The sequence below is a fragment of the Meriones unguiculatus genome, chromosome 11, assembly GCF_030254825.1.
Source record: "Meriones unguiculatus strain TT.TT164.6M chromosome 11, Bangor_MerUng_6.1, whole genome shotgun sequence".
Lineage (NCBI taxonomy): Eukaryota > Metazoa > Chordata > Mammalia > Rodentia > Muridae > Meriones > Meriones unguiculatus.
The window spans coordinates 77345244-77370960 of record NC_083359.1 but is presented as its reverse complement, the minus strand read 5'-3'; the positions used below and the strand labels follow the sequence as shown (position 1 = coordinate 77370960).

General features: G+C 41.2%; 1 protein-coding gene across 4 annotated transcripts in view; it reads left to right on the top strand.

Annotated features, from left to right (window-relative positions):
- Tor1aip1 (torsin 1A interacting protein 1) overlaps positions 1-12541 on the top strand; it is a 30521-nt gene extending 17980 nt beyond the window's left edge. For all 4 annotated transcript variants that reach the window (XM_021660431.2, XM_021660423.2, XM_060364486.1 and 1 more), the window contains 2 exons: positions 4326-4382; positions 9131-12541. In XM_021660431.2, the coding sequence (XP_021516106.1) occupies positions 4326-4382; positions 9131-9915 (842 nt within the window). In that variant the 3' untranslated portion in view covers positions 9916-12541. The remainder of the gene's footprint in view (positions 1-4325; positions 4383-9130) is intronic.
- Positions 12542-25717: the final 13176 nt, after the last annotated feature.

The window sequence follows — 25717 nt, the reverse complement described above, 5'->3', positions numbered from 1 at the left end:
AATACACCAAATACTGAGTTCTTCAGATAAGTAATAGAGGTCAGCTCTGGCTTCTAGATGGCCGTCTTCAGCAGTGTAGAAAGTACCAATGCATGGTGCTCCCGGACCTCACAAGCTACCAAGCTCAAGCAGGAGCAGTTTGTGTATGATAATGGAGTTGTACTCTTCTAATAACTTAAGGTGTGTGTGTGTGTGTGTGTGTGTGTGTGTGTTTTAGTGGACTCCACATAAACACTGTACTGCAGCCTTCTTTGCCCATTATTTCATGTCATAAAGGCCGAAAGTCACACATAGTATTTTTATGATCATGTTTATGGTAGAGCAAATGTCACTGAAGATGTAGCTAAGTGGTAGAGCACTTGGCTAGCATGCATGAAACACGGGGTTCAATTAGACATACGAACAGAGAAAAAGAAAAAAAATCAAGTCAGGTGTAGCAAATCCTGTATGTGGAAGGCTGGGACAGGAAGAAGAGAGGTCATGCCAGTCTAAACTTTAGAACAAGACCTTATGGCCAAAACCAGCCAAACCAGAATGTAATGGTTATGTCTGTTTTGGCTGTGGAAAAACATCCATTCTATTTTCTGCCTTGAATGTTGCTTCTCTCCTTGTCCTTCCCACAGTCCACTGTTTCTTTTTTTTTCTTTTTTTTTTTTAAATAAAACATTTTTTTTTATTTTTTATTTTTTTTATCAGTTACATTTTATTAACTCTGTATCCCAGCCGTGTCCCGATCCCTCATTCCCTCCTAGTCCCTCCCTCCCTCCTTCATCTCCACCGTGCCCCTTTCCAAGTCCACTGATAGGGGGGACCTCCTCCCCATTCATCTGATCCTGTTTTATCAGGTATCTTCAGGACTGGCTGCAAAGCCCTCCTCTGTGGCCTAACAGGACTGCTCCTCCCTTCGGGGGTGGGGAGACCAAAGAGCCAGTCATTGAGTTCCTGTTAGAAATAGTCCTTGTTCCCCTCACTTTGGGAAACCAATTGGTTACTGAGCTACCACAGGCTACATCTGAGTGTTTCTTTTTGGTAGTATGGAGACAGCGTTCCACTGTATGGCCCACACTGCCTGGAACTCCATCACCTAGTCTCAGCTGCTCAAGTGTTAGGATCATAGGCATGTGCCACCACACCAGAGTGGTGCCCCTTTTCCCTATCCAACCACGGCAGCTCTTGTCCCCATTTATTTAGATTATATGAAAGTCCTTCCTCTTGGCTGGGTGCAGTGACGGCATGCCTGTAATCCCGTCACTTAGGGAGGCAGAGGCAGGCAGATTGCTGTGAATCCAAGGCCAGCCTGTTCTACAAGCGAGTCCAGGACAGCCAGAGCCACACAGAGAAACCCTGTCTTGGAAAACCAACAACAAAAAAATCCCTACTATTTATCTTTTGTTCATAAAATGACTGACACTAACCGATCGAGGTAATGATTACAATTTGCTTTTCCTTAGCACTAAGCTTTATTCTACACTTAAATGAATGAATCACTTAGCTGCTGAAAAATGGAAATGCTCTTTTTTCTTGCCTTGTTTTTGACTATTTTTTTGACGTATATACTTAATATTAGAAGACCATTTCCTCTTATGATTGTTATTCATTGCCTCTTATACTTAGGAAACCAAATACTAATTATTCAGTTTATTAGAATCATATGTAGTCAGAATAAAAAATGAAAATCTGTTTTGTTTTGTTTTCCTACTAAATTTGAGAGACAGCATCTCTCTGTGTCTCCCTGGCCATCCTAGAACTCACTATGTAGACCAAGCTGGCCTCAAATCAGAGATCCACCTGCCTCTGCCTCCTGTGATTAAAGGTGTGCACCATAACACCCAACTGAAAGTTAAATCCTAAGAAATAACTCTTGAAAGTAAAAAAATGCATTAATTTTGGTCTGTATATCATGAGAATTCATAGCTTTTGGGGTTATTTCGTAATTCTTAATATTGTATTTTAGGAATTAAAATAACAAAGAAAAGAAATTTGTACCCATTGGTACAAGAAGAGATTATTAAACTTATCTTAGATTAAATTTTGTTTTAATTATTTTGTGTGTATGTGTGTGTGTGCCTAATCCAGAAGAGGGCTTTGGTTGGAACTAGAAATGCAGGCAGAACCAAACCCAGGTTCTCTGCAAAAGTACCAAGTGCTCTTACCCGCTGAACTGTCACTTCAGCTCTAGAATTTTTTTATGAATTGTGTGTGCTGTGTTTGTACATGAGTGCAGCACCTCCAGAGGTCAGATGAGGGTGACAGATCCCGTGGAGCTGGAGTTAAAAGTAGTTATGAGCCTCCTGATAGGGGATTTGAACTCTTTGATTTCCAAGGTGTCATCTCATGTTAGCACCAGTTCCCTGAGTGTGAAATGGTCCCAGTTCAGGTTTTGATCTGCAGTCCTAATCTTTTGACTAAGATACAGTCACTCTGTGTACTTTTTTCCATTTAAAATATATCTAGAGAAATCAGATCTTTAAAATGTGTTTTAGACACAGTTGAGCATTAGAGCTCTTGGGTTTTAATTCGTAGCTCCTCTGCTTTCTAATTCAAAACTTCTTGCACTTCAGCTTTCTTACCTTTACAGGTACTTGTACCTTTAGTTCAGTACTATGATGAGTCTTCTGCTTTAAACACAAGTTTATTTAAGTTTTACCACATAAATTGTTAATGCTTATTTGTGTCATATACAAATCAGTAACTGTGGCAGGTTCATATCCCTCTACTCTTGACTTTTATAGAGTGATTGCTGCTGTAATCTTTGGGCTCGAAAATCTCTCTAGGATTTCAAGTTTTCTCTTACTGCCTCTAGTGATTTTAGTAAGAGAGAGAATTTAACGTTTGGGCTGTGTCCTACCTCAGCAGTTTATACATAGCAGGCCTAAAAGTATGTTTGTGGCCTATGGATTGCATGCATAGTGTATATGACACATATTTAACAGTTATCTGTCACGTCATCAGGAAGTAGAGCATTACAGCACTGTTATGTATCCCATTTGATCTTTGCAGCCCTGTAATGAGGTGTTTAAGAGGATCATCTGGTGTATTTGGGGCTTTTTTATTGCTTGACTTTTAATAACACAATTGTAATTTCATGGTGTAATAATAAAGTTTCTTGAGCAGAATTGTTAACTGAAAACAATATGGTTCTTAGAGTTAACATGATGTCGTTTTTTCCTACTTGGTTGTTGAATGTGTTTCAGTTTTGTTTATGTTTTCTGAAAGGTCGTATGACTCAAGGCAGTTTCTTAGCTGTGCTGACCTTATTCCTACAGTCTAGTTCAGTGTTTCTCCAGTAGAAGCTGTTAATAAACACAAGGAAGATCACTTATCCATCTACTCAGAAGTTGTCCATACCAAAAGTTACTACAGGCAACTGGTACATGTCTAGAATAGCAAATGGAGACCATACCAGTGAGGTTGCTGGGCCTATCTATTTCCTGAAACAAGTTTGTTTTGTTTTATAATTTTTTTTTTTTTAATGCAGTTTATTCAGGAACCTTGAACAATCATCTGACCCTGGGGAAAGCCAGCCCACAGCTTAAATAGCCTCTGGGTAGCCAACCCCAGCATGCCACGTGGGCAATGCAGATAGGTCCACATACATGGAAGCAAGCCAGATCCTCAGCCTTAGCCAAATGTGGAGTTGTTCGTGACAGAGAGCACTCACCATCGGGAAGGTGGAAGGCGGAAACCAGCTCCATCTTTGAGGCACGGCATTACGGAGCTCTCTACAGTTCCCCCTTTTTGTTTTAGACACATCAGGCAAGAGTAGAGGTCTGATCTCTGATATTAGAAATAAATTGGGACTTTGTACTGATGTTCATTTAGGTGTTGTTTTATAATATTTTAAAAATATTAATTAAAAATTTAAATGGTCAGACTCCCCAGAGGAACTATTTTAATCACTCTAAGATAGAAAATAATGAAGATTTAAGACTGAGTTTTGTATGTAATTTAGTAATCCATTTTCCTCTTCTTTACAGTATCTTCACCAGGAAGTAGTTTAGTAAATAGCCATTTTCCAGATGACTTCATGCTTTTGTTACCATGTCCGTATCTTCTTTGCCCTCTTACCTTTGTTCCAGAGTTTACCATTCCTGTTAAATAAGCTGCAAGGCTTCTTCTCAACACTGTGTGTTTAAATGTTCACTCTATTCCAGATCACTGCGCAGGTAACTGGGAAGGGACCCGCAGTGGAGGAGGCATTCGAGTGTTCTGCCTCGTCTGCTACCTCTGCCAGGCCTCTTTGTACTTTCTTCCTGTAATGGAAATAAGTGGGCAAATAAGACATAAAATTGATGATGGTGTTTTGAAATTGTTTTTTATTTTAGATAACAACATTCTGAAGTCAGACTTTAGAAGCCAGTCTTCATCATCCTCTAACCAACGTAAGTTTATCTGTTAAGTGGGTTCAAAAAATGGTGGCTTGTATTTGTTTTAAAAAAGAAAATTTTGACAGCCATGTGATGTAATGGTATTTGAAGCATGGTATAAGCATTTCCATGGAAAAAGTATGTTTTAATCAGCACTGAAATTCTGGGAACGCAGACCAAATGAAACATCTATTTTTCTCTTGGTTTATAATACCAAAAATAAAAGTTGATAAGTAGGGCTGGAGAGATTGTTTAGTTGGTAAAAACTTACTGTACAAGCCTCTCACCAACTGAGGTCAGTCTCCAGAACCCATATGAAGATGGAGGAGAGAAGTGACTCCACAAAGTTATATCCCAGCTTCCATGCACACACCTACAGCAGCATGTCACAGCCACAGCCTATGCACGCACACATGATACTAATAAATGAACTAGAAACTATTTGTTTATGAGTGATCGACTGTTACCATTGGCAGACTGAACTATGCTGGATTAGTGGAAAGGCAGCACATAGTGTGATAGAAGCAAATGCTGCAGGTTTTGGAGTCCACAGACCTGTTTCGGAACTAAATTGGAATACTTACCTTGTATACAACCTTGAGGATGTTTTTTATCCCCAAAGCCTGTTACCTGAATAATGAGTACTAAGAAATTGCTAGTGCTTCTTAATTTTTTTTTAATCTCTCTACATTGATAAAGTACTCACAGGAGTTTTAATTTAGAAATGACAGGATTCTTTTTTTATGGATGATTTTCCTTCTCCACTCATGAGTTGATGGACATTTAAGTTGTTCATTCAAGAAAATAGCTGAAAAATGGTAATTATTTTTCAAGTAAAAATGGTATTCACTCATTTTTAAAGATTTATTATATGTACAGCATTCTACATGCGTGTGTGTCAACAGGCTGTAAGAGGCACCAGATCTCAGTATAGACGGTCATAAGCCACTGCATGGTTGTTGGGAATTGAACTCAGGACCTTTGGAAGAACAGCCAGTGCTCTTAACCTCTGAGCCATCTCTCCATCCCTTTGTTTGTTTTGCTTGTTTTTCAAGTCAGGGTTTCTCTGTGTAACCGTGGTCCTGGACTCACTTTGTAGATCAGGCTGGCCCTGAACTCACAGCAATCTGCCTGCCTCCGCCTCACAAGTGCTGGGATTAAAGGCTTTGCCTACCATGCCCCATGCTACTCACTTTTTGTGAAAGTACTGATTCAACTTGCAGTTCAGTTACAAAGCCCTTTTCCTTTGGACAGCTGTTGTCTATGCTGTACAGTAGACATTTTTGTGTTTTTATACAGAACACAGAAAATATTAAAGGTCTTGAATTTTGAGGGTTTTTATTTTTTTTAAGTACTGGGAACATCTAGCTCCAATATGTGACCTTTTTTAAATTTTTTTTTTTTCAGTTTTTGCATTGTATATCCTGATTGTATCCCCCTCCCTCAACTCCTTCCAGTCTCCCCCTGTGCCCTCTTCCCCCTTTACCCTTCCTCTAGTCCACTGATAGGGGAAGTCCTCCTCCTCTGCCACCTGCCCCTAGCTTATCAAGTCTCATCAGGACTGCCTGGATCTTCTTCCTCTGTGGCCTGGTAAGGCCACATTGCCAGGGGCAAGTGATCAAAGAGCAGGCAACCGAGTTCATGACAGAGGCAGCCCCTGCTCCCTTACTCGGGACCCACATGGAGACTGAACTGCCAGTCGGGTACTTTTAAGCAGGGGGTCTAGGTCCTCTCCATGCATGGTCTGTGGTTGGTGCATCAGTCTGCAGGACCCCCTAGGGTCAGATTTTCTTTTCTTTTTTTTTTTTTTTTAGCTTTGTTGGCTTTTTGTGAGGTCCTGTCCCCTCTGTGTCCTTCATCACCCCTCAACCCCCTTTCCATAGACTCTCTGTGCTCTGCTCAAAGTTTGGCTGTGAGTCTCAGCATCTGCTTCGATCCTCAGTTGGGTGGAGCCTTTCAGAGGACCCTCTATGTTAGGCTCCAGTCCTGTTCCCTCTCTTCTTCTGCTTCTGGTGTCTATCCTATTTGCCATCCTGAATGAGATTGAAGCATCTTCAAGGACATTTAGATATCCACAGAAACTCTAATATCTAGGAGTTTCCAGTTCAATACTGGCTCTGAAGGCCTGGGATATCATTTTATGGAGTCTTTTGAATTATGATGAAGTAGTATTAAAGAGACAAGGATCTAAGCAAAAGTAAATAATAACAACAGTGATAAAAATAGAAGTAAAGAAAAACAACCTCAAAGATCAGTGACTTATCCAGCTCCTTTTCCATCTGTATTTGTGTCACATGACTTATATGTTTCTAATCCACATTAATTTGGACTTTAGCTGCAGCTTCTTTGACAAACTATTTTGGTGGTTCAGGCTACTGCTCATAGTATGATACCACTGCAAAAATCCCAGGCCCAAGTTTTCATATAAAGCTTTTGGAAACCCTTGGGAGAGCAGAGTGACCCAGAGACATGGGAGGAGTTACTTCTGCTTTTCTGTGTCTGTGTGTGTGCTGTGGTGTGCGTGTATGCACGGGCATGTGAGTGTTTGTGTGGCATGAAGTACCTCAGCAGGCATCATCTATAAATAAAAGTGTCATGCTTTGGTAAATGGATTCTGACACCCTTCTCTCTCTCTCTCTTTGTCTTTCTCTTCTCTGTTTCTCTCTTGTTCTGTCTTGCCCCTTTTGAGAAACTTCATATCTTTTTGTTAGCACACTATCAGGAAACTCAGCATTCACAGTGGCTTTTCTGATCCTTGATTGACTTCTTTATTTTCTATTTGAGAATAAGAATCAAGGTCAAAGAGAAATCTGCACATGTCAAATGGATATGATGCCGTTCTTGGTTTAGACTTTTGACACCTTTCATTTTGAAGACAAATAGACGTGAATTAGATCAGTACCAGCCTGACTTCTCTATATCCTGTGTCTCACTTATGTGCTGTCTTCAGTGCAGTCTTACCATCATATTCAGGAAAGGCTGTTAGTCCTGAGATGCTGCCCCTGCTCCAGCAGATGGCCCTGTACAAATACTGGCAGTACTGATTGAGCTCAGTACTAAGCCATCCACCAGCCCTTCTCCTAATTTTTTGTTTGTTTGTTTGTTTATTTTTGTTTGAAACAGGGTCTCTCTGTATAGCCCTGGCTGGCCTACACTCACTATGTAGACCAGGCTGCCCTTGAACTCCCCAGAAATCCACCTGTCCTGGGATTAAAAGCATAAACCACAACACCTGGCATCCCCCCAATTATTTCTAACCTTATATGCTGGCAGTGAAAACTACAATGACTGTGCTAATACAGCTTAATGCCATTCCCCAGTAAGTCTGCCTAAGTAAAGCATCAGAAGTTTTTCCCGTCTTAGCAGTTTCACCATCAGAGCAAGTGTCACCACAGTGGCTGAAAACACAAATGCCTTACTCTTGATTTTAGTGTTTAAGATGGCTTCAGGGCACACTTTGAGATCTGCTGCTCTAAAAGGTCCTTTGTACGTCTGTTAGGCTAAAGTAATCAATAAATAAGAGTCAGAAGTGATATTACTAGTATATTATTTACTGGTAAATGAAGTGATCTATGAAAATGCTATATAAATTGAAAAGTGTTACGTAAATAAAATATTGTAATTATCTCCAGTAATAATAAGTTCAGTGCTTGTGTTTTACACTGTCAATAGCATGCCACAGAGATAGGTATCAGTACCTATTTATACAGACAAGTAGCTGTTGTAGCATATGGAAAGCATACTAAGTCCTTTCTTTACAGAGTTCAGAAATATCCTACTTTAGATGGTCAGCCATATTAGCTGCTAAGTTTCTAAATTAAGCAGTGCTTTATAAAGACCCATTACTTCCCAGTGTAGAAAATGCTAATGATAAACAGTTTTACTTCTGAAATTATGTTTATACCATTTCACACTTAAATTCTTTTCTTTAAAAGTCATTATCTTTCTTACATATGACATGTATGCTATAAGCTTTTATTGAAGAGGATATATTTATTTCTTAAAGAAGAAATGACCAGCTCCCTTCTTTAAAGTATTTCTGATAGGCTAGGGTCAGATAGAAGGGGAGGAGGTCCTCCCCTATCAGGGGACTAGGGAAAGGGCATAGGGTGAGAAGAGGGAGGGTGGGGAGGACTGGGCAGAGATGAGGGAGGGGGCTGCAGCAGGGATACAAAGTGAATAAATTGTAATAAATTTAATTAAATTTAAAAAAATAAAGTATTCCCTCTTAGTCAGACAAACTTTTAATGCCATCACTAAACAGGCAGAGACAGAGAGTTTGAGCTAACCTTCTCTACATACCAAGTCATACATGGGGCTAGAGATATAGCTCAGCAGTTAAGCCCATGCAGAGAACCCACGGTTTTTTGTTGGTTGGTTGGTTTTGTTGTCTTCCCCCCCCCCCCCCCCGCTTTTGTTTTTTTCAAGACAGGGTTTCTCTGGTTTCCTGGCTGTCCTAGGACTCATTCTATAGACCAGGCTCACCTCAAACTCACAAAGAACTGCCTGCCTCTGTCTCCGGCATTGTGGGATAAGAGGTGTGTGCCATCACCACCAGGTGAGAACCCAATTTTAATTCCCAGCACCTTTCAGTCACTCACAGTCACCTGAGAGTCTAACTTTAGGAGGATCTATTACATTTGACTCCTGCGCCTACACCCACATGTACATAGGCACATGAAATAAAACAAATCTCAGAAATCACTCACCCTTTAATCTAAGAAAAAGTAATATACATGTCCTTTTTTTGTCCCCCTGAGCAGAACCAGCTGAACAACCCCAAAGTGAATCTCCTGTCAAGAGAAAATGGTGGCTGCTTGGTTTCGTTGCCGCCCTTGCTGTGGGAATGCTTTGGTTCTTTCATACTCCTGCAGTGGAAACCACTGCTATTCAGGAATTCCAGAACCAGATGAAACAACTCCAGTCTAAGTACCAGAGTCAAGATGAGAAGCTGTGGAAAAGAGGCACAACATTCCTAGAGAGACATCTAAATAGCTCTGTCCCTCGACCCCAGCCTGCCATCCTGCTGCTCACTGCAGCCCAAGACGCTGAAGAAGTGCTCAAGTGTCTGAGTGAACAAATCGCCGATGCCTATTCCTCCTTCCGTAGTGTCCCTGCCATCCGGATTGATGGGGCTGGTAAAGCTGCTCAAGATAGTGACCTCGTCAAAGAAGAAGTAGATCAAGAACTGATGGAGGGATTCAAAAATGGCCAGAATGCAGCTGTGGTCCACCGCTTTGAATCCCTGCCCGCAGGCTCGACCTTGATCTTCTATAAATACTGCGACCATGAAAATGCGGCCTTCAAAGATGTAGCCCTAGTCCTGACTGTGTTGTTGGAGGAGAAGACACTGAAAGCCAGTCTAGGCCTAAAGGAAATTGAAGAGAAAGTGCGGGATTTCCTCAAAGTTAAGTTCACCAGCTCTGACGCGGCCAGCTCCTACAACTACATGGACCCAGACAAGCTGAACGGGCTCTGGAGCCGCATTTCCCACCTGGTGCTGCCGGTGCAGCCCGAAAGCGCCCTGAAAGGGGGCAGCTGCTTATGAGCAAGAAAAGCGGAAATCCTGTCTCAAGTTGGAGCACTTTTCAGACAGTGTAACCAGAGACAGAATTTGGAACCATTTTTGAAAACTGGTTTCTTTTTAAAGGACGTTAAAGTTCATACATAAAGGTGGAATATCTAAATCATTTATGCAGCCTAATTATCTGTGACTTAAGAGAATCATTTCTGTTTCCACTGAGAACAATGTTAAGGGTGTTTAGCATAGTCTAAAGTATATGCAATTCCCCGAGGATCTGCTTTCATTCTGGCTGAATCATTCTTGCTGTGGTGTGACCAGTGAGAAGGACCTAGGATCCTTTCTCAAAGAACCAGCTTTATATTTAACTTTGGATTTTTGTTTGTTTGTTTGTTTGAGACCTTATTAGTCTGACAGCTCTCTAATTGTAGCAGTGGGTTTCCCCATTACTTTTTCTTTTATACCACTTAAGTGTGGGGTTCTTAGCATCTACCTATAAAAACAAAGTCATGAAAGATCATGTGGGTGTGTGGTTTAGCCAGCCCCACCCCCACCCCTATTTTAGAGAGGGGAGAAGAGAAATTGTTTAACAGAAAAGGAAAGGGGGGAAAAAAGGGTAGCTGCAAGCTGGGCATGGTGAGACATGCCTATAATCCCAGCATTTTCTTAGGGTAGTCAGGAGGATCAGAAGTTCAAAGCCAGCCTTATCTATATAGTGAGTTTTCTGACACCCAGGACTACAGTGAGAAACTGTCTTAAAAAATAATAATTTTAAGAAGTTTCAAAATGAAGTGTTACTTTAAAAAAAAAAAAAAGCATGAAAGTGACAAGCCTCTGAGAGGTGGGTTGCTCAGACATGTCTAGCTATTACCTCAGTGAACTGTTACAATTTGCTTTTAACTAATGTCTTTTTTACCACTTAAAGAAGTTCTTTAGAGCTCAGTTGTAGAGTATTTGCCCAGCTTGTGTGATCCCCTGGGTTCAGTGACCAGCATTCCACATACCTGTAATCTCGGCACTCATCAAATTGAGGTTGTTGCATCTTGAATTCAAAGCCAGCCTGGAAAATATAATAATATCCCCCACTCCCCAGTAAAAACGAGTTCCATGGTCCAAGATTTTTAAAGCCTGTATGTTATACAGTTTATTTTCTTATTTAACTCTTAACAATTTTAAAGGTAGGTACATTGAAAGGAGTCTCTTTTTGATAACACTTCACAGTTTTGTTTTAAGGAAATAGTTTCCAGCACAGTCACAATTTAATGGTTTGGGATTTTTTTTTTCTTTTAATTTTTAGCTTTTTGCCAATACTAAGGATTGAACCTAAGACCCCCATGCCTACTTGTCAACCGCTCTGCCAGTGAACTACATCCCCCAGCAGTAGAAAAATGGCTCAAAGTCAGGTGACTCATGTCTGCAATCTCAGCACATGAGAAGCTGGGGTAGAAGGGTTGCTGTGAGTCCAAGGCCATATGGTGAGTTTCCAGCTGACCTGCCTGGGCTGCAGAATAAAAAACTGTCTCCATACCACACACATATACATACAAACATACACACACACACACACACACACACACACACACACAACTTCAAAAATTGGTAGACAGTTTCCTGCTGCACTATTGAGACCTCTGTTTTCTGTTTGTACGTGTGCACTTTAATTCCTTGAATAGCACTCCATAACAAACACAAAAATGTACTATGCACATGATCCGTTTTATTGAGTGCCTCAACTCAAAAAGAGTGGCCCTTACCACACACAAAGAATGTTGGATACATGTCCCTACTGCTATAGTATGTTAGGGGTTTTTGCACTTATAACTGGGATTTCTCATCTGTCAGCTGCTGCTTTGTTTTCTGCTCTTACAATTTTAGATCCACCTTGAGTTCTTTTGTCTATAGCCTCTAAATGGACATTCTACTTTAGAGTACTAGTGAGCCGTTTTTCCCATCTGGGAGTCTCATAGTGGATGGTAGAAAGTGGTCTGCCTTCTTTCCAGGGAGACTACCAATATTTGTACCTTTATTATAATCTGTTCCTGTCAGGACTCTACCAATCAGGTTTATTTTGTAAAGAACTATTAAAAAAAAGTTTTTGAAAGTTTATTTTTTACATACATATGAAAATACTGTTTTATTAAATATTCCACTGGCTGAAATAATTTTGAAGTGATATGTTGCTTATATCTTTCAGGAAAAACAGTTACAGCAGCTAATGTGTAAATAACTTTAAAAGCTATTTTAGTAATTTAAATAAATTGACTTTTTGTGTTTGTACTCTGTGTTATAAACATAGTGACTTACAAGCCTGTTTTTTAATTGATGCATCTCTTTTCTTTGCAAATTTTAATGACCTTGGCTAAGAGAAGCTTAGGCCAAAAAAAAAAAAAAAAGTACATTGCTTAGAAGCAGAGTGACCATAAGTTTGATTTTTTGTTTTGTTTTGTTTTTAGTCCGTGTATTTTGAATTACCATTTAAGTGTAGTTGTGTTAGTATCTTGATTTCTCAAGGGTCCCAAATGTCTAATTGCATCCCAAAAGAGCCTTTTTAGATTTCCTTTTCCTGTTCGCTCCCTCACCACATATTCATTGTATATCTGCTTATAGACTATATATTATTGTGGTTTATTAAAAATAGATATTTTGACACCTACCCGCCCGAAAACCAGTTTTCACTTTGACTACAGATGTGTACTCAAGAATGTCTACTCTGCCCCTTTTCCAGCTGCAGCACTCTGGAGAGCAGGCTACCTCCTCTTGGCAGCATAGTAGAGCTGGCCCCGGTGTCAGGGATGAGGGTGAGCCTGTCAAGGGTATGAGTGGAGGGTGTTGTAGATATATTCCCTACCCCCACCCATTGCTTCCTGTAGCAGTGGGAGACCTTGCCCTGCTCCTTGCCAGCACTCAGGAGAGTGGGCCCACACCTTGCTTGGGCAGCACACTAGAGCTGGCCCTGGTGGTACATGCACCGGAGAGCCGGCCCTGCCCCTCACTGGCTGACCAACTCGGCTACCATCCAGGCCCAGAATCAGGAGGCTTGAGTTGGCCCACCCCAACATCTCCATCTATGAGCTGAAGGGGCAGTGCTGCAGGGCCTAGCTGTAGCACCTCCATGACACAGGGAAGCAACAGGAATCCCCATGAGGATCCAGTATTGATAGTATAACAGAAGCCAGAGCCCTGGAACCAGACCAGTGACTCATTGCAATGAACATTTGCAAGTAAAGCTGTTTGGGCAAAAGAGTGTACTATGTGACACACCACAGCAAGATCTTTTGTTTTTATTTTTGTTTTCTTTTGAGGGGGAAGTTATAAGGGTGGAGGGCAGATATGGAGGGAAATGAAGATGTGATTGGGGTGCATGATGTACATTTCACAAAATCAAAAAGTTTTTTAAAAGCACCCCCCCTTTTTCACATTTTATTTCATGTGAACATACACATGCCTCAGTACTTACGTTGTAGGTCTGAGTATAAGTTTTGAAAGTCATTTTTACATTGTAGGTTCTGGGGATCTAACTCAGGCTCAGGCTTGATGGCAACTGCCTTTACCTGCTGAGCCATCTCACCAACCCTTATTACCTGTTAAAAGGTCAAGGATGTAACACTTGCCTAGCATGCACACGGCCCTGGCCTCAGCCCTAACACCTATTAAGTAAATAAGTGAAAGGAAAGTGACTTCCTGGACATTTAAGGTCAGCCTGGGCTAAACAGGGTTGGGATGTGGCATTAGTAATAGAATACTTGCCAAGCATGTGGGAAGCTCTGGGTTTACTCCTGCACTGCAAAAAAAAAAAAAAAAAAAAGCATCTGCATGTTAGTCATGGCCTAAACTCTGCTTTCCGTTCATGTCTATGATCCTTTCAGATGAGGAAGCAAGTCATCAGCATAAAAGCAGGAATTCGGGTCTCCGGAAATCGAGCACTGTGAATTTGACAATAGTAGCCCAAGAATTTCACAGTACAATAGCAGTTTGACATTTTCTAGAAACTAAATCTGCTTCCCTTCTTTCAATTGCTTTCTTCACATTTTCTAAATCTCAGAACAAAACGGAAAGTAAACTGATCTTCATTCAGTGAGAACAGATGAAAGTTTGCATATTTTATGTCATTGATTAATGCCGAAGCTAAAAACGGAAACCCTGGTCCCGTGTGATCTCACTAGGTGCCCTTTATGTTGGCTGTGTATCCGTGGAGTGCTCATAACCGTGACGTAGATGTGAGCCTATTCTACTGCGTCCTTACCAAGGTCACACAGTGATAACATTTTGTGAATGAGTCTGTGTGGTCTTTTCCTAAGGAAGGTTTTACTGGCTGACCACAAGAACCCTGTGTGGTTAAGGATGCTCTTGCCTCGAAGGGAAAGTATAGTCTGACTTGAGCAAACACAGGGGAAACCTTGCACCCCACACTGTGGACAGGATGTTTGGCCTCCTATCTCCTGCATGTTCTTAGACTCTTCGGCTACTTTCTCTTTTCCTGACTTCCTTTCTCCAACCACACTGCTTGGATAAGTTTGATTTGTTTCCAAGGCCTTAGAGTTAAGTGTTAAGTGAGATCTTCCATTATTCCCCTAATAATGGTGTTAAGTACTCTGTGTGTGTGTCTGAGACCTTTATGAATACCTGTACATGTGTGTATAACTTAAAAACTTAGGAGACCCTTATGATCCTGAAAGAAGTTAGTGGTGGGAAGTGGAAAGCTCCTGGGTCGTGTGGAGGCTGGAAAAAAGCCATTGTAAGTGTCAGGAGATAAGCAGTAACACCCTAATAAAAAGAAGCCATAGAAGAGCACCTACGTAGCTTGCATAGGGCCTATGTTCAATCCTCAGTACTGCAACAAACAAACCAAGTTAGCCAATTGTAGAGGACATAAAAGAGACATCCCACATTCATGGATTGAAAGAATTTTGATAAAAAGTTTACACTACCCAAAGTAGTCAATAGATTCAGTGCAGTTTCTACCAAAATACTTGAGACTTCCTTCACAGGCACAGGAAACACAGATGTGAATGCTATGTGGAAGATGGAAGGCTATAAAGCACATGAAATGACTAATCGGGATGGCTTAAAGGCTCACCATGTCTGCCTGGCTGCAATGGGCTGTTACTACTCCATGGCATGGCTTCTTTCTCCAATTCTGCTTCCTTTTTCTTCTTCTCACAGGTGGTGATGGAAGGGTATGCACTTATAAACATCCTGAACATCAAATTTGGGATTGGGGAGATGGCTTTGTGGGTGAAGTGTAAGCACAAGGACCTGAGTTCAGATCCCCAGCACCCACGTAGAAAAGCCCAGCCCAGTGTGCAATACCTATAAATCCCAGTGCTGGGGTGATGGGCTTCCTGGCCAGCTAGTCTAGCCAACTGGTAGGAACCAGGTTCAGTGAAAAACCCTGTCTCAAAAAATAAGGTGAAGAGTGAAGAACATACTTGGAGTTGACCTCTAGCCGCACACACATGCCTCACATGTCAAAAACAGACAGCTCTGGCAGTTTAAGAGCACTGGCTGGCTGCCATTCCAGAGGACCCAGATTTGATTCTTATTACCCACATAGGAGCTCACAACTGTCAGTGACTCCAGTTCTCAGGGAATCCAATGCCACCTTCTAGTTTCCACATGCAGCTGACATAGACGTGGTTTATAGACATACATGCAGGCAAACCACTTAACACATACAAAATGTGGAGGCAAAGGCAGAAGCGATCTCTGAGTTTGGTGGCAGCCTGGTCTACACAAGTGTGTTCCAGGCCAGCCAGAACTATATAGTGAGACTAAGCTGCAGAAGAATTTGTAAAAGAAAAGGTAGCAAAAATACAAGGAACTGGGGATGGAAAGATAGCTCAGCAGTCAAGAATGTTTGCTACTATTCCAAAGGATCAGAGTTCAATTCCCAGCATCCCACACCGAGACAACAGGCCATAACTAACTCCAGGGCATCTGTTGCCTTTTTCTGCCTCTGGGCACCCATCCACACATATGTGTATATGTGCACAGATGGACACACGCAACATTTTTTTAAAAAGTTTATTTTTGAGACAGAGTTTCTCGGTGTAGCCCTGGCTGTTTGGGGCTTGCTTATGTAGACCAGGCTGGCCTCAAACTCACAGATCTGCCTGCCTCTGCCTCCCTAGTGCTGGAATTAAAGGCGTGTGCCACTACCTGGCACTATCTGCTGTTCTGAAGGGGCAAAACCCAATAAACCATAGCTTATAAATCATAAATATGGAACAGATAAAAATTGGAAAAAAAAATGGTGCCTGACCCATACGATCTCTGGACTAGCTGCCGAAACCTGTAGCTGTCTAGTGTTGTACACAGTTGGCAGTAAGGCCTGGGATTCTGTGAAGAAGAATACCTTTTTAACGAGAAAGTCCTACTGTGATTCCAATTTCCTAATCTAAATGTACATTTCAGTACAGGACTCTTCAGGAGCTCTGCTGGGTAGTTTAAAAAGCATCACAGCTGGCCTATCGACTATTCACCTTCACAGAGAGGAGCAGGGAGGCCAACGGGACCCTCACTCCTCTCCATCAACTGGATGTCATTCTGCCCTAATTGCTCACGGTCTTGGTGGGGGAGGATGGGTTGGGGGGGTGATCCATCTATACAGCCATGGGGAAGCCATCTCCGCAGCTGAGTGCAGACCTGCTCCTATGGCTGCTTTAGGTGTCTTACTCCTGCCTGTAACCTCTCACCCATTACTCGGTGGTGAGTACGGGGAACAAATTCTTTAGTTCCCCGGGTAAATTTTGGTAGAATTTTACCTCTGTTTGTCACTGGGACCTTAGGAAGAGGGGCAGGTGTTTTTTTATATTTCTCCCAGGGAAAGAATTTTAGCAACATATTTGATGATGTTTGGTTTCTCTCAATGCTGATTTTATAAAATTGTCGAAAGTTGTTATAGTGGAAATTACTGTAAGGCCCAAAGTATTTTATTTGATATCTCTCCTGAAAAGGGTCTTTATCTCTTGTAGTCCATGATCTGTCCAATAGATATTTCAAGCTGTATTTGGGTAGTGCAATGTTGCTTTAAAAAATAATAATAAGCATTTACAGGGCAGGGAGAAAGCTCAGTCAGTAAAGTACCTGCTGTGCAAACATGAGGACAGTGATTGGATCCCAGCACCCACATAAAAGGCTTACCCACACCAGGCCGTGGTGGCTCATACCTTTAATCCAGCACTTGGGAGGCAGAGGCAGGAGGCTTTGCGTGAGTTTGAACCAGCCTGGTCTACAGAGTGAGTTCCAGAATAGCCAAGGCACAGAGAGACCCTGTCTTGAAAAACAACAGCAACAACAAAAAAGCTGCACACACACACACACACACACACACACACCACACAGACGCCATCTTATTTAGCAGACTGCCGACGAAATCTTTTCCTTCAGAAATAAACTAAGGTTTGCTGTTATTAACTGGCAGGATCCAAAGACCAAAGGTGCCCCTCTGAAATATTTTTATTAGCTGTAGATAAGTGTGTTGACAGATACAGAGGGACTCAGGTGCTTTTGCTCTTGAGAAACATAGCCAACCGCTTATCTCTGACTTCACCACTAAGTTTTGTTATTGAATCAGCAGCTTTTTTTTTTCTTTAGTCATCTGGTCATTCCCAAGGTGGCCCTTTGACCTTTACAACCTTTGCAGTTTCCCAAAGAGACCAACATGTCCTAGTTAGTTGGACTGTTGAGTTTAGCCTTAGTTCTAAGTAACTAGGAACCCTCGCCTTCCTGTCTCATTTCAGCGTGGCAGCTCAGCTGGTAAAGACACTTACCACTGAGACAGATGCCCTCAACTTTAGCCACTTGGTGGAAAGGAGAGAATCACTCTGTGGTTTGTTTTCTAACCACATGCATGGCATGGCACCACATCCCCATACATGAACACAGAATTAATAAATGTAAAAATTTGATTAAACGTTTCTAAAAAGAAAATAGACAAATATCAACATTAATGGCAGTTTTCATACCTGCCTTAAATCTTTCAGAGTAAATGGGAATATATATACACAGATGTACACTAAATTATCTTGTAGTATGAAATAACTTACAAGCAAACCAAAGGAATGCCTGGAATAAACTAATACTATGTAACGCCCCTGGGTAACCACTTCCTCTAATAAGAAATATGTTTAAGAGCCTTTTTAAAAAAAATCTTAAACACAAGCATGAGAACGTTAGGAATTAAAAATAACCCTAAAGCTTAGTTTAATAATTTCTTGAAAGCATCAGTTCTCTTAAGAACACAAACAACACAGTGAAAATACCTCAGGAGTATACCTAGAAATGAATAAGGCAGAAAGCGAGCTGAGGAAGTATTTGGGAATAAGGTACTGGAATAACCAGCCTAGCAGAGCCACTCCTCAGACGATGTGAGGTCATGCTGGAGATAGTGAAACCCTTCTGGTGCCTTCCGTCAGAAGTTCTCCAAGTGCTGTGCTGACATTCCCTAGTAGCAAATATTACCACCCTGTTTTATAGGCAGAGAACCTGAGATAGCAAGAGATTAAATAACTTGGCTAAGCATACACAGCTCGTCAGCAAATGGGACCAGACGTTTATTTCAGGAATCTAATCTACATCCCTGTTTGAATCACTGGGTCAGCTTTGTAAATCCCACCAGACGTTTATTGGCATACCTTTTTACTCGATGTGCTTTAAAAACCAATCATCATCTTTCGCAAACAATTCATGAAATACTTTTGTTGTAAGTCATGGTTGGTTTTTTGTGACAAATATAAAAGGAGACGTTTAAAAAAAGTTTCTCCTGGACTCAGAAAAGTATTCACATTAGTTTTAGGTTATTTAATAAAAACTGGGCCGGAGAGATGGCTCCGCAGTTAAAGCACTAGCTGCCGTTTCAGAGGTTCCATTCCCAGCACCAACGTGGTGACTCACAATCCATAGCTGAGAACCAGGGGTGTCTCTTGTCCTCTTTTTTTGAGGGCATTGCCTACAGATATGCAAGCAAAATACCCACACACATAAAATAAAAATAAAGGATTTTTTTTATTAAAAAATACTTTTCATTTTTGTTTTCATTCCCTATAATTTTTTTTTTTTTTTTTTTTTTTTTTGAGACGAGATCTCATTTTGTATCCCTGGATAGCCTGGAACTTGGTATGTGGATCAGGCTGGCCTCGATCTGCTTGCCTCTGACTCTTGAGAGCTGGGATTAAAGGCATGTGCCACTATGGCTGCCTACTATAAATCTTTTTCAATCCACTTTGTGAACACAAGCTTTCTAGTATACAGTTGCCTTTACTACTTCTGACAAAGAGCACAGATACACATGAATTGTTTATATTCTAGTAGTGACAAATCCTTGTGCTGAAAGTACATAGACCACAGGACAAGAATAAAGTCTTATAACTTGCCTGGAAGCTCTAAGTAAATTTCAAAACAGAAATTATGTCTTTCTCCTTCATTTTGATCTCAGCTCAGAAAAAGAACTGAAAGGAGACCCAGTTAATTTGGGGCTGAGAGTGGTGTATAAACATTCACAGGTCTGTGTGCCTTCCCCATCCCCTCTGTGGGCTGGTGAGTTTGTGGCTACAGGGACCACCAGTAGACAGGACTGTTTCATGCTTTTTGTGCAGACAAAACACTGAAATCTATATCCAAGGCTTTTCTTGAGGAGGGCCTCGGCTTTGTACAGCTTCGTGGGGGAACAGAACAGGCACAGGTGTGGTTGAGAAGACAGAGGTTCCAGCTGGTTCTGCTGTTAGCTAGCCTCAGAACAAGCAACTCACTTTTCCAAGTTCCAGTTTCCTTATTTCTGAAACAGATGATCACAATATGTTTCATGAGCGTAGTAAGTTCATGAAAATTAATCCAGACAATAATGCTCTCTCTCTCTCTCTCTCTCTATATATATATATATATATATATATATACACACACACACATATATATCATAACCATTAACAGACAGCAATGAAAATGAGAAATTACGTGTGAAATGGAAGCTGGATGTCGTAGCATATATCACTAATCTCAGCACCAGGAAAGCAGAAACAGGAGGATCAGGAATTCAAGACCATCCTTTGGTACCTCAAGCTGGCCTGAAACTCACAGAGATCCACCTGCCTTCGCCTTCCGAGTGCTGGGATTGGGCATGTGCCACCACCACCCAGCTTTTATTTTCATTTTTTCAAGTAAGTGTATGTGGGGATCTATCTGGAGAGATGGTTCAGTGGTTAAGAGCACTACCTGCTCTTCCAAAGGACCTGTATTTGATTCCCAGCACCCACAGGAAGGCTCGCTTCCATAATGTAACTTCAAGAGATCTCATGCCCTCTTCTGGCCTCTGCAGGCATCAGGCATTAAAACGGTGCACAGACATACATGTAGACATACACATAAAATAAAACCTATATACATAAAAACTCAAATAAAAATTAAACAAAAACAACACCTGGAATGATTAAAATAAACAAATAATAGTTGAGGCTTTTGGGGGGGTGGAGGTGAGGGTTAGACACACAGGTGCCTGAGGAGGCCAGAAGAGGGTGTTGGAGTCTCCTGAAGCTAGAGTTATAGTGGCTGTCAGCCACCCAGCTGGATGTGCTCTGAGCCTCACACTGGTCCTCTGGAGGAGCAGCAAATGCTCTTAACCGCAGAGTCATCTCTCCAGCTTTTCTTGTTGTTTTGTTTTGCTACTTTATTTTGTGGTCGTTTTGGTTTTGAGACAGTATCTCACTGTATAGCCCAGTCTGGCCTGGAACTCACAGAGATCCACCTGTCTCTGCCTCCAGGAGGGCTGGAATTAAAGGGGGCCAGCCTCCCAACTGGCCGCTTTTGATTTTGAAGAGGCTCACAGTTTTAGAGGCTTAGGTTCAGGACTTAGTTGCTCCATTTGGGCTTTCTGGAAGGGAGAGCATCGCGGCAGCACGACCTTAGTTGATACCCCCAACTTCATGGCACCAGGAAGCAGCTGCACAAAGATTTTATTTTAAGTTTAATGATCTAGTACAGACGAGTCACCTCTTCTCTCTCGCTCTTACTTTCAGCTCCCCCCCCTTTCTTATTTTGTAAGCATTCTGTTTGATGCAGTCAGTGTTGTAACCAAGTCCTCACACGTTCCTGTATTTTGCTCAACAGGTGTAGATCATCTCGTCCTGAGATGCCGGGAGTGTTTTAGTGGCTGATAAAGCTCGTTAAAGCTTGGGGTCTTCTGCGAGGCAGAGGACCCAGCTGCTTCTCTTCTATTTTTGGAAGGGGTGCAGGAAATCTTCTGTCAAAGGTTGAAAACTTTCCACTGTCTGCAAGCAGCCTAGTTCACCGCTTTGTTTATCAGCTGCCGTGCTGTATGCCATAGCGCGTATTTCATCTTGAGGCCGTAAATCAGCATTAAAATGAAAGGTGCTACAGGGATGCCTTTCATTTTAAGAGCAACCCAAGAAAAAAGGAGGGGTCCCTTAGTATTGTTAAGGAAATTTGTGTGTCTGTCAGCCACTCTACTTAAAGGGAACCCCCCAAAAGAAAAGACCAAATAAAGTTCTCCGTATTAAAAGAAACCAAAGTCTGCAGGTTCGTGGCAGTTAAACGTGGGAAACTCTTCTGAGGCTTGAAAGCATTTCAAAAGCACACGTTTCAGAACCTTTTTTGTTTGTTTGTTTTGTTTTGTTTTGTTTTTCCAGACCGGGTTTCTCTGTGTAGCCCTGGCTGTATTTGCTTTATAGAATACTGGGACTACAGGCGAGTGCCGCCACTGCTTTTGTTCTTAATTAATTCGGAAAAAACAGAAAGGTTTGATACTTGTTTTTAAATACATTGTCTTATTTACAAATATTGAGGAATTTGTGAATGGAGGCAAATCACAGCAGTAAAATAATCAAAACTGACCCTGCTCTTAGATCTGACCGCCAGAGTTCACCATTTGCATTGGCTTATACATAAACATAGACTTATTTTTATTTCTGTAAATGGCAAACTAGAGACATTGTTAAAGAAACCTGGGTTTTGTTTGTTTGTTTGTTTTTATTCAACAATGCTGTGTGTAAATTACATTTTTCAGATGTATCTATACTATTGTTTCTATTGTCTGGCAATTGCTATAATAAAAAGTGGTTCTAAAGATTCTAAAAACAAACAAAAACCTACCGACAAGAAGGCTAAGTGAATTATGCCCTATTTTGCTTTTGACCTTACAGTAGATAAAAAAGCCAGGAGAAAGAAACTACCTCTCTTGCCTGGTTATTTGCCAAGAGGGCTCGTCTGAAAAGAGGATTAATCCCAAGTGAAGTGTGGATTTGAAGCAATATTCTAGATAATTCAATTGTCAAAAGCTCCTTTCACCCTCACCGTGAGACACTCACAAAGTGGATTTCATTCTGCCTTGGATTTCCAGCTGGCTTCCCAGCTCACTGTGCACTGATGGAATGAATTAATCCACCTGTTCCTACAGTGAGTCGGTAGATAAATGTGTGGAACTGTACTAAAAGACTTCTGCTTTGTTGATGGTGAAGAGTTAAATTTGTAGGGGTTTGAGGTATAGCTCAGTTGTAGAAGGCCTGCCTAGTTTGCACAAGGCCCTGGATTCAACCGCTTCCCTGCCCCCCCCCAAAAAAAACCAAAACCAAAAACAACAGGGTTTGGAAGAAAGCATAAGGCTACCACTGATTTAGCTATTCGTCCCCAAATTTCAAGCATGATGTATTCCTCCCCATAAGATTGATCCTTAAAGCCAGAGTTCCTGCTAGCACAAGATCCATACAGGTAAAACTCCTGGTTCTAGAGTCATCATCAGCAGGCCAATGTGAGCAGAAGGGACAGGACGAGATGTAGCTAAGACCCATGATGTCTTGCTACTCAAATACGGCAGTGTCAAGCCCTCATCAATCCTGCTGTTCTAATCACAAGGATCTTATGCTTAATTAAATCAAACAAAATCAATGTACTAATTGTGCTGATAATTTATGTGAAGCAGAAATATTTTGTGATCTTTAAAAATTCACAGAGCTATACGCACAGTACTTGGGAAGTAGAAAAAGGAGGATACATCGAGAATCCAAGGCCAATTCTCAGACACATTTTGAGTTCAAAGCCAGCCTGGGCTATATTGAGACCCTAGTTATTATTTTTTTAATAAAATAAAATTGTAATAAACCCTGTTTAAGCAGAATTTATTTTCTTTTTATCTGTGGCTTGCTGTAGTGGTTAAATAACTTTACACTTAAGAAGAATAAAGTTGGGGCTGAACAAATGGCTCAGAAGCTTAAAGTACTGCTCATCTTGAAAAGTTCAGTTCAGTTCCCAGCGTCCACATGGCCACGTAGACCCTTTTGTAATTCCAGTTCCAAGGGATCCAGCTCCCTCTTCTAGCCTCCACAGGCACTAGGCACATACAGACTACAGGCGAGATACTAATACACATAAAACAAAATAAATATTCTTTAAAAAAGTATAAGCTTGGTGTGGGGGCACACGCCTGTAATCCCAGCACAGAGGCAGGAGACAGAGTCAGGTATTCAAACGGGTGCCTATAGGAACATTTCAGAGCCAACCCCAGAACACCACCTGAATTTCAGTATCTTGATGTTTTAAAAATCATTACATAAATCTAGAGGTATGTTTAAAATGACAATCAGAGCGAGCTAATTGTTTCACGAAGGAACTTGTGATGACAATGCCATTCATAAAAGAACGTGTTGATAAGGTAGTTACTAAAGAACACGTGATGCTGATCCAATTAATAAAATTGCCACACATAAAGAAATGAATGTACAAAAATGTTTAAGGAAAAATAAAAAGGTAAAAATAAAGACATAGCTTTATTGTTCGGCCTGAGGGAATCTACATCAGGACGATGTCAGCATTACCTTATAGTAGGCTTTTTTTTTTTTTAATCATGCTGAGAACTGAATCCAGGGTCTCATTCATCCTAGGCAAGTGCTCTACCACTAAGCCATAATTCTCAGCCCCTCAAGCCTTTTCTTCTGCTTAGAACTTTCCATGTTGCCTGCACACTGACACACTTCTTTTCTGGAAATGAAGTAGAGGAGGCGCTGAGGCAGCGATGGCCTCTTTTTACTGGCGTGAATCACAACTTGGAGACAAGACGGGTAGAACTCTCACCTCACCGTTCCTTAGCTGTGTCCACTTGCTTGAATTAACTGACTTCCAAGAAAGCTGTTGCTTTTTTTTTCCTTCGCTCTAAAACTTTGATAAAAGTAACTACCATACTTCGTTGTTCAGTGTTTTAAAACTGAAAAGCTTCTGAGCCCCGATGATTAGGATACCATTTTACCTGAAGTTACATTCTTCTGTCTCTAGTTTTCCATCTTGGCTATTTTTCCTCCCGCTCCTCAGGCATATTTTATAATTCTTATTATTAGACCCAAGCTTAGTAGCTCACGGGAGGGTGCAGCAAAGCCAACAGCTGGGAGGCTGGTTTGGGAAAATTACAAGTTAAAGAGCAGCCTGGGCTACCCAGTGAAATTGCAGGACACCTGGGCCACAGTGTGAAGCTGGGTTTCAAAAAGTTATCATTTACTTTAATATGTATTATTTAGTATTTTAGAAACCAAGAAGCTGTGCAAAGTCAGGCGTTTGTCCATCTGCCCCCAGTGAAAGAAAGAAAAGGCTATCAGCGCAGCTGGGGTGGAGGGAATGCAGCTCCTTTGGTAGAGGCTCGAGGCAAGGTCTTGACACTGAACTGTGCTCACACACTAACCACATCTCAATTTCCCTTTGCTACCTCAGAGCTTAGCACTCTGTTGAATTCAATATTTTATACTCCTTGGCATTTAAAAATATTTTACTCTCCAAGTATAGTGGCACATGTCTGTGATTTAGTGCTCTAGGTAGGTCCAAGTAACATTGTGCATTTGAGGCCAACCTGGAAGACATGACATTGTCCCAGAAACTAAGGGAAAACTTACTATATTTGTATGTATCCCTGAGTAATCTATATTAGCATTGTCTGCACTTTGAAACTATGTGGAAGTGGCAATACTCCACATGTATCCTGAAATCTGATTTTGGTTGGTTGGTTGGTTTTGCTTTTAAAACAGAGTGCTGAATGGGGGGGGGGGGGAGGGTGGGACCGGGAGGGGAGGAGGGAGGGGCGTATGGGGGGATACAAAATGAATAAAGTGTAATTAATAAAAGTTAAAAAAAAAACAAAAACAGAGTGCTACTCTGTAACCCAGGCTAGCCTCAAGCTTATGCCAGTCCTGTTCCAGCTGATTGCTATTATTGCAGTCACTTTGACTTCTTAAAATTAGTATTTGTGAGATTTAGCCTTCCGATTTTTACCTTTGCTGCTTGGCATTTCATTATATGGATATTCTTTGTCTGTCTTACCTATTCCCCTGTGGATGGATATGATACTTGCAATTATGACCAATTAAAAAAAATCTTGTGCTTGTCTCCTTTTGAACCCTGGTGAATTCTTTATGACCGTGAAAAAAAAATAAGATGGCACCAAGATAAAGAACTTATGGCAGAATATAAGTCAACATACTATTTTCTTCATCAACAAAGCCTTGAGGGGAAAAGCAACTCATTTGGACAGTGTGCTTAGTGATGTAGCTAGTTTCCTTGTATAAACTCCTTGTCTTGTTAGAGTCCATTGACAAAGAGTTGGAGATTGTAAACCATTCTGTTGACTTAGAAGCAGGTCTTCAGCTTTACCTCAGGTCTCCACAATGATCTCCAGAGTCATACACTGAGCCTAAGTGAGAAAAATCCTCATTGTTTTGTGTCTCTGACGATATACACTGTTATCAGAGTTTTTCCTCATTTTTGACAATTAAGTGGATATAAACTGGTTTACTTTTTTAAAATATTAAGTGTGTGTGTGTGTGTGTGTCCACAAAAATCACAC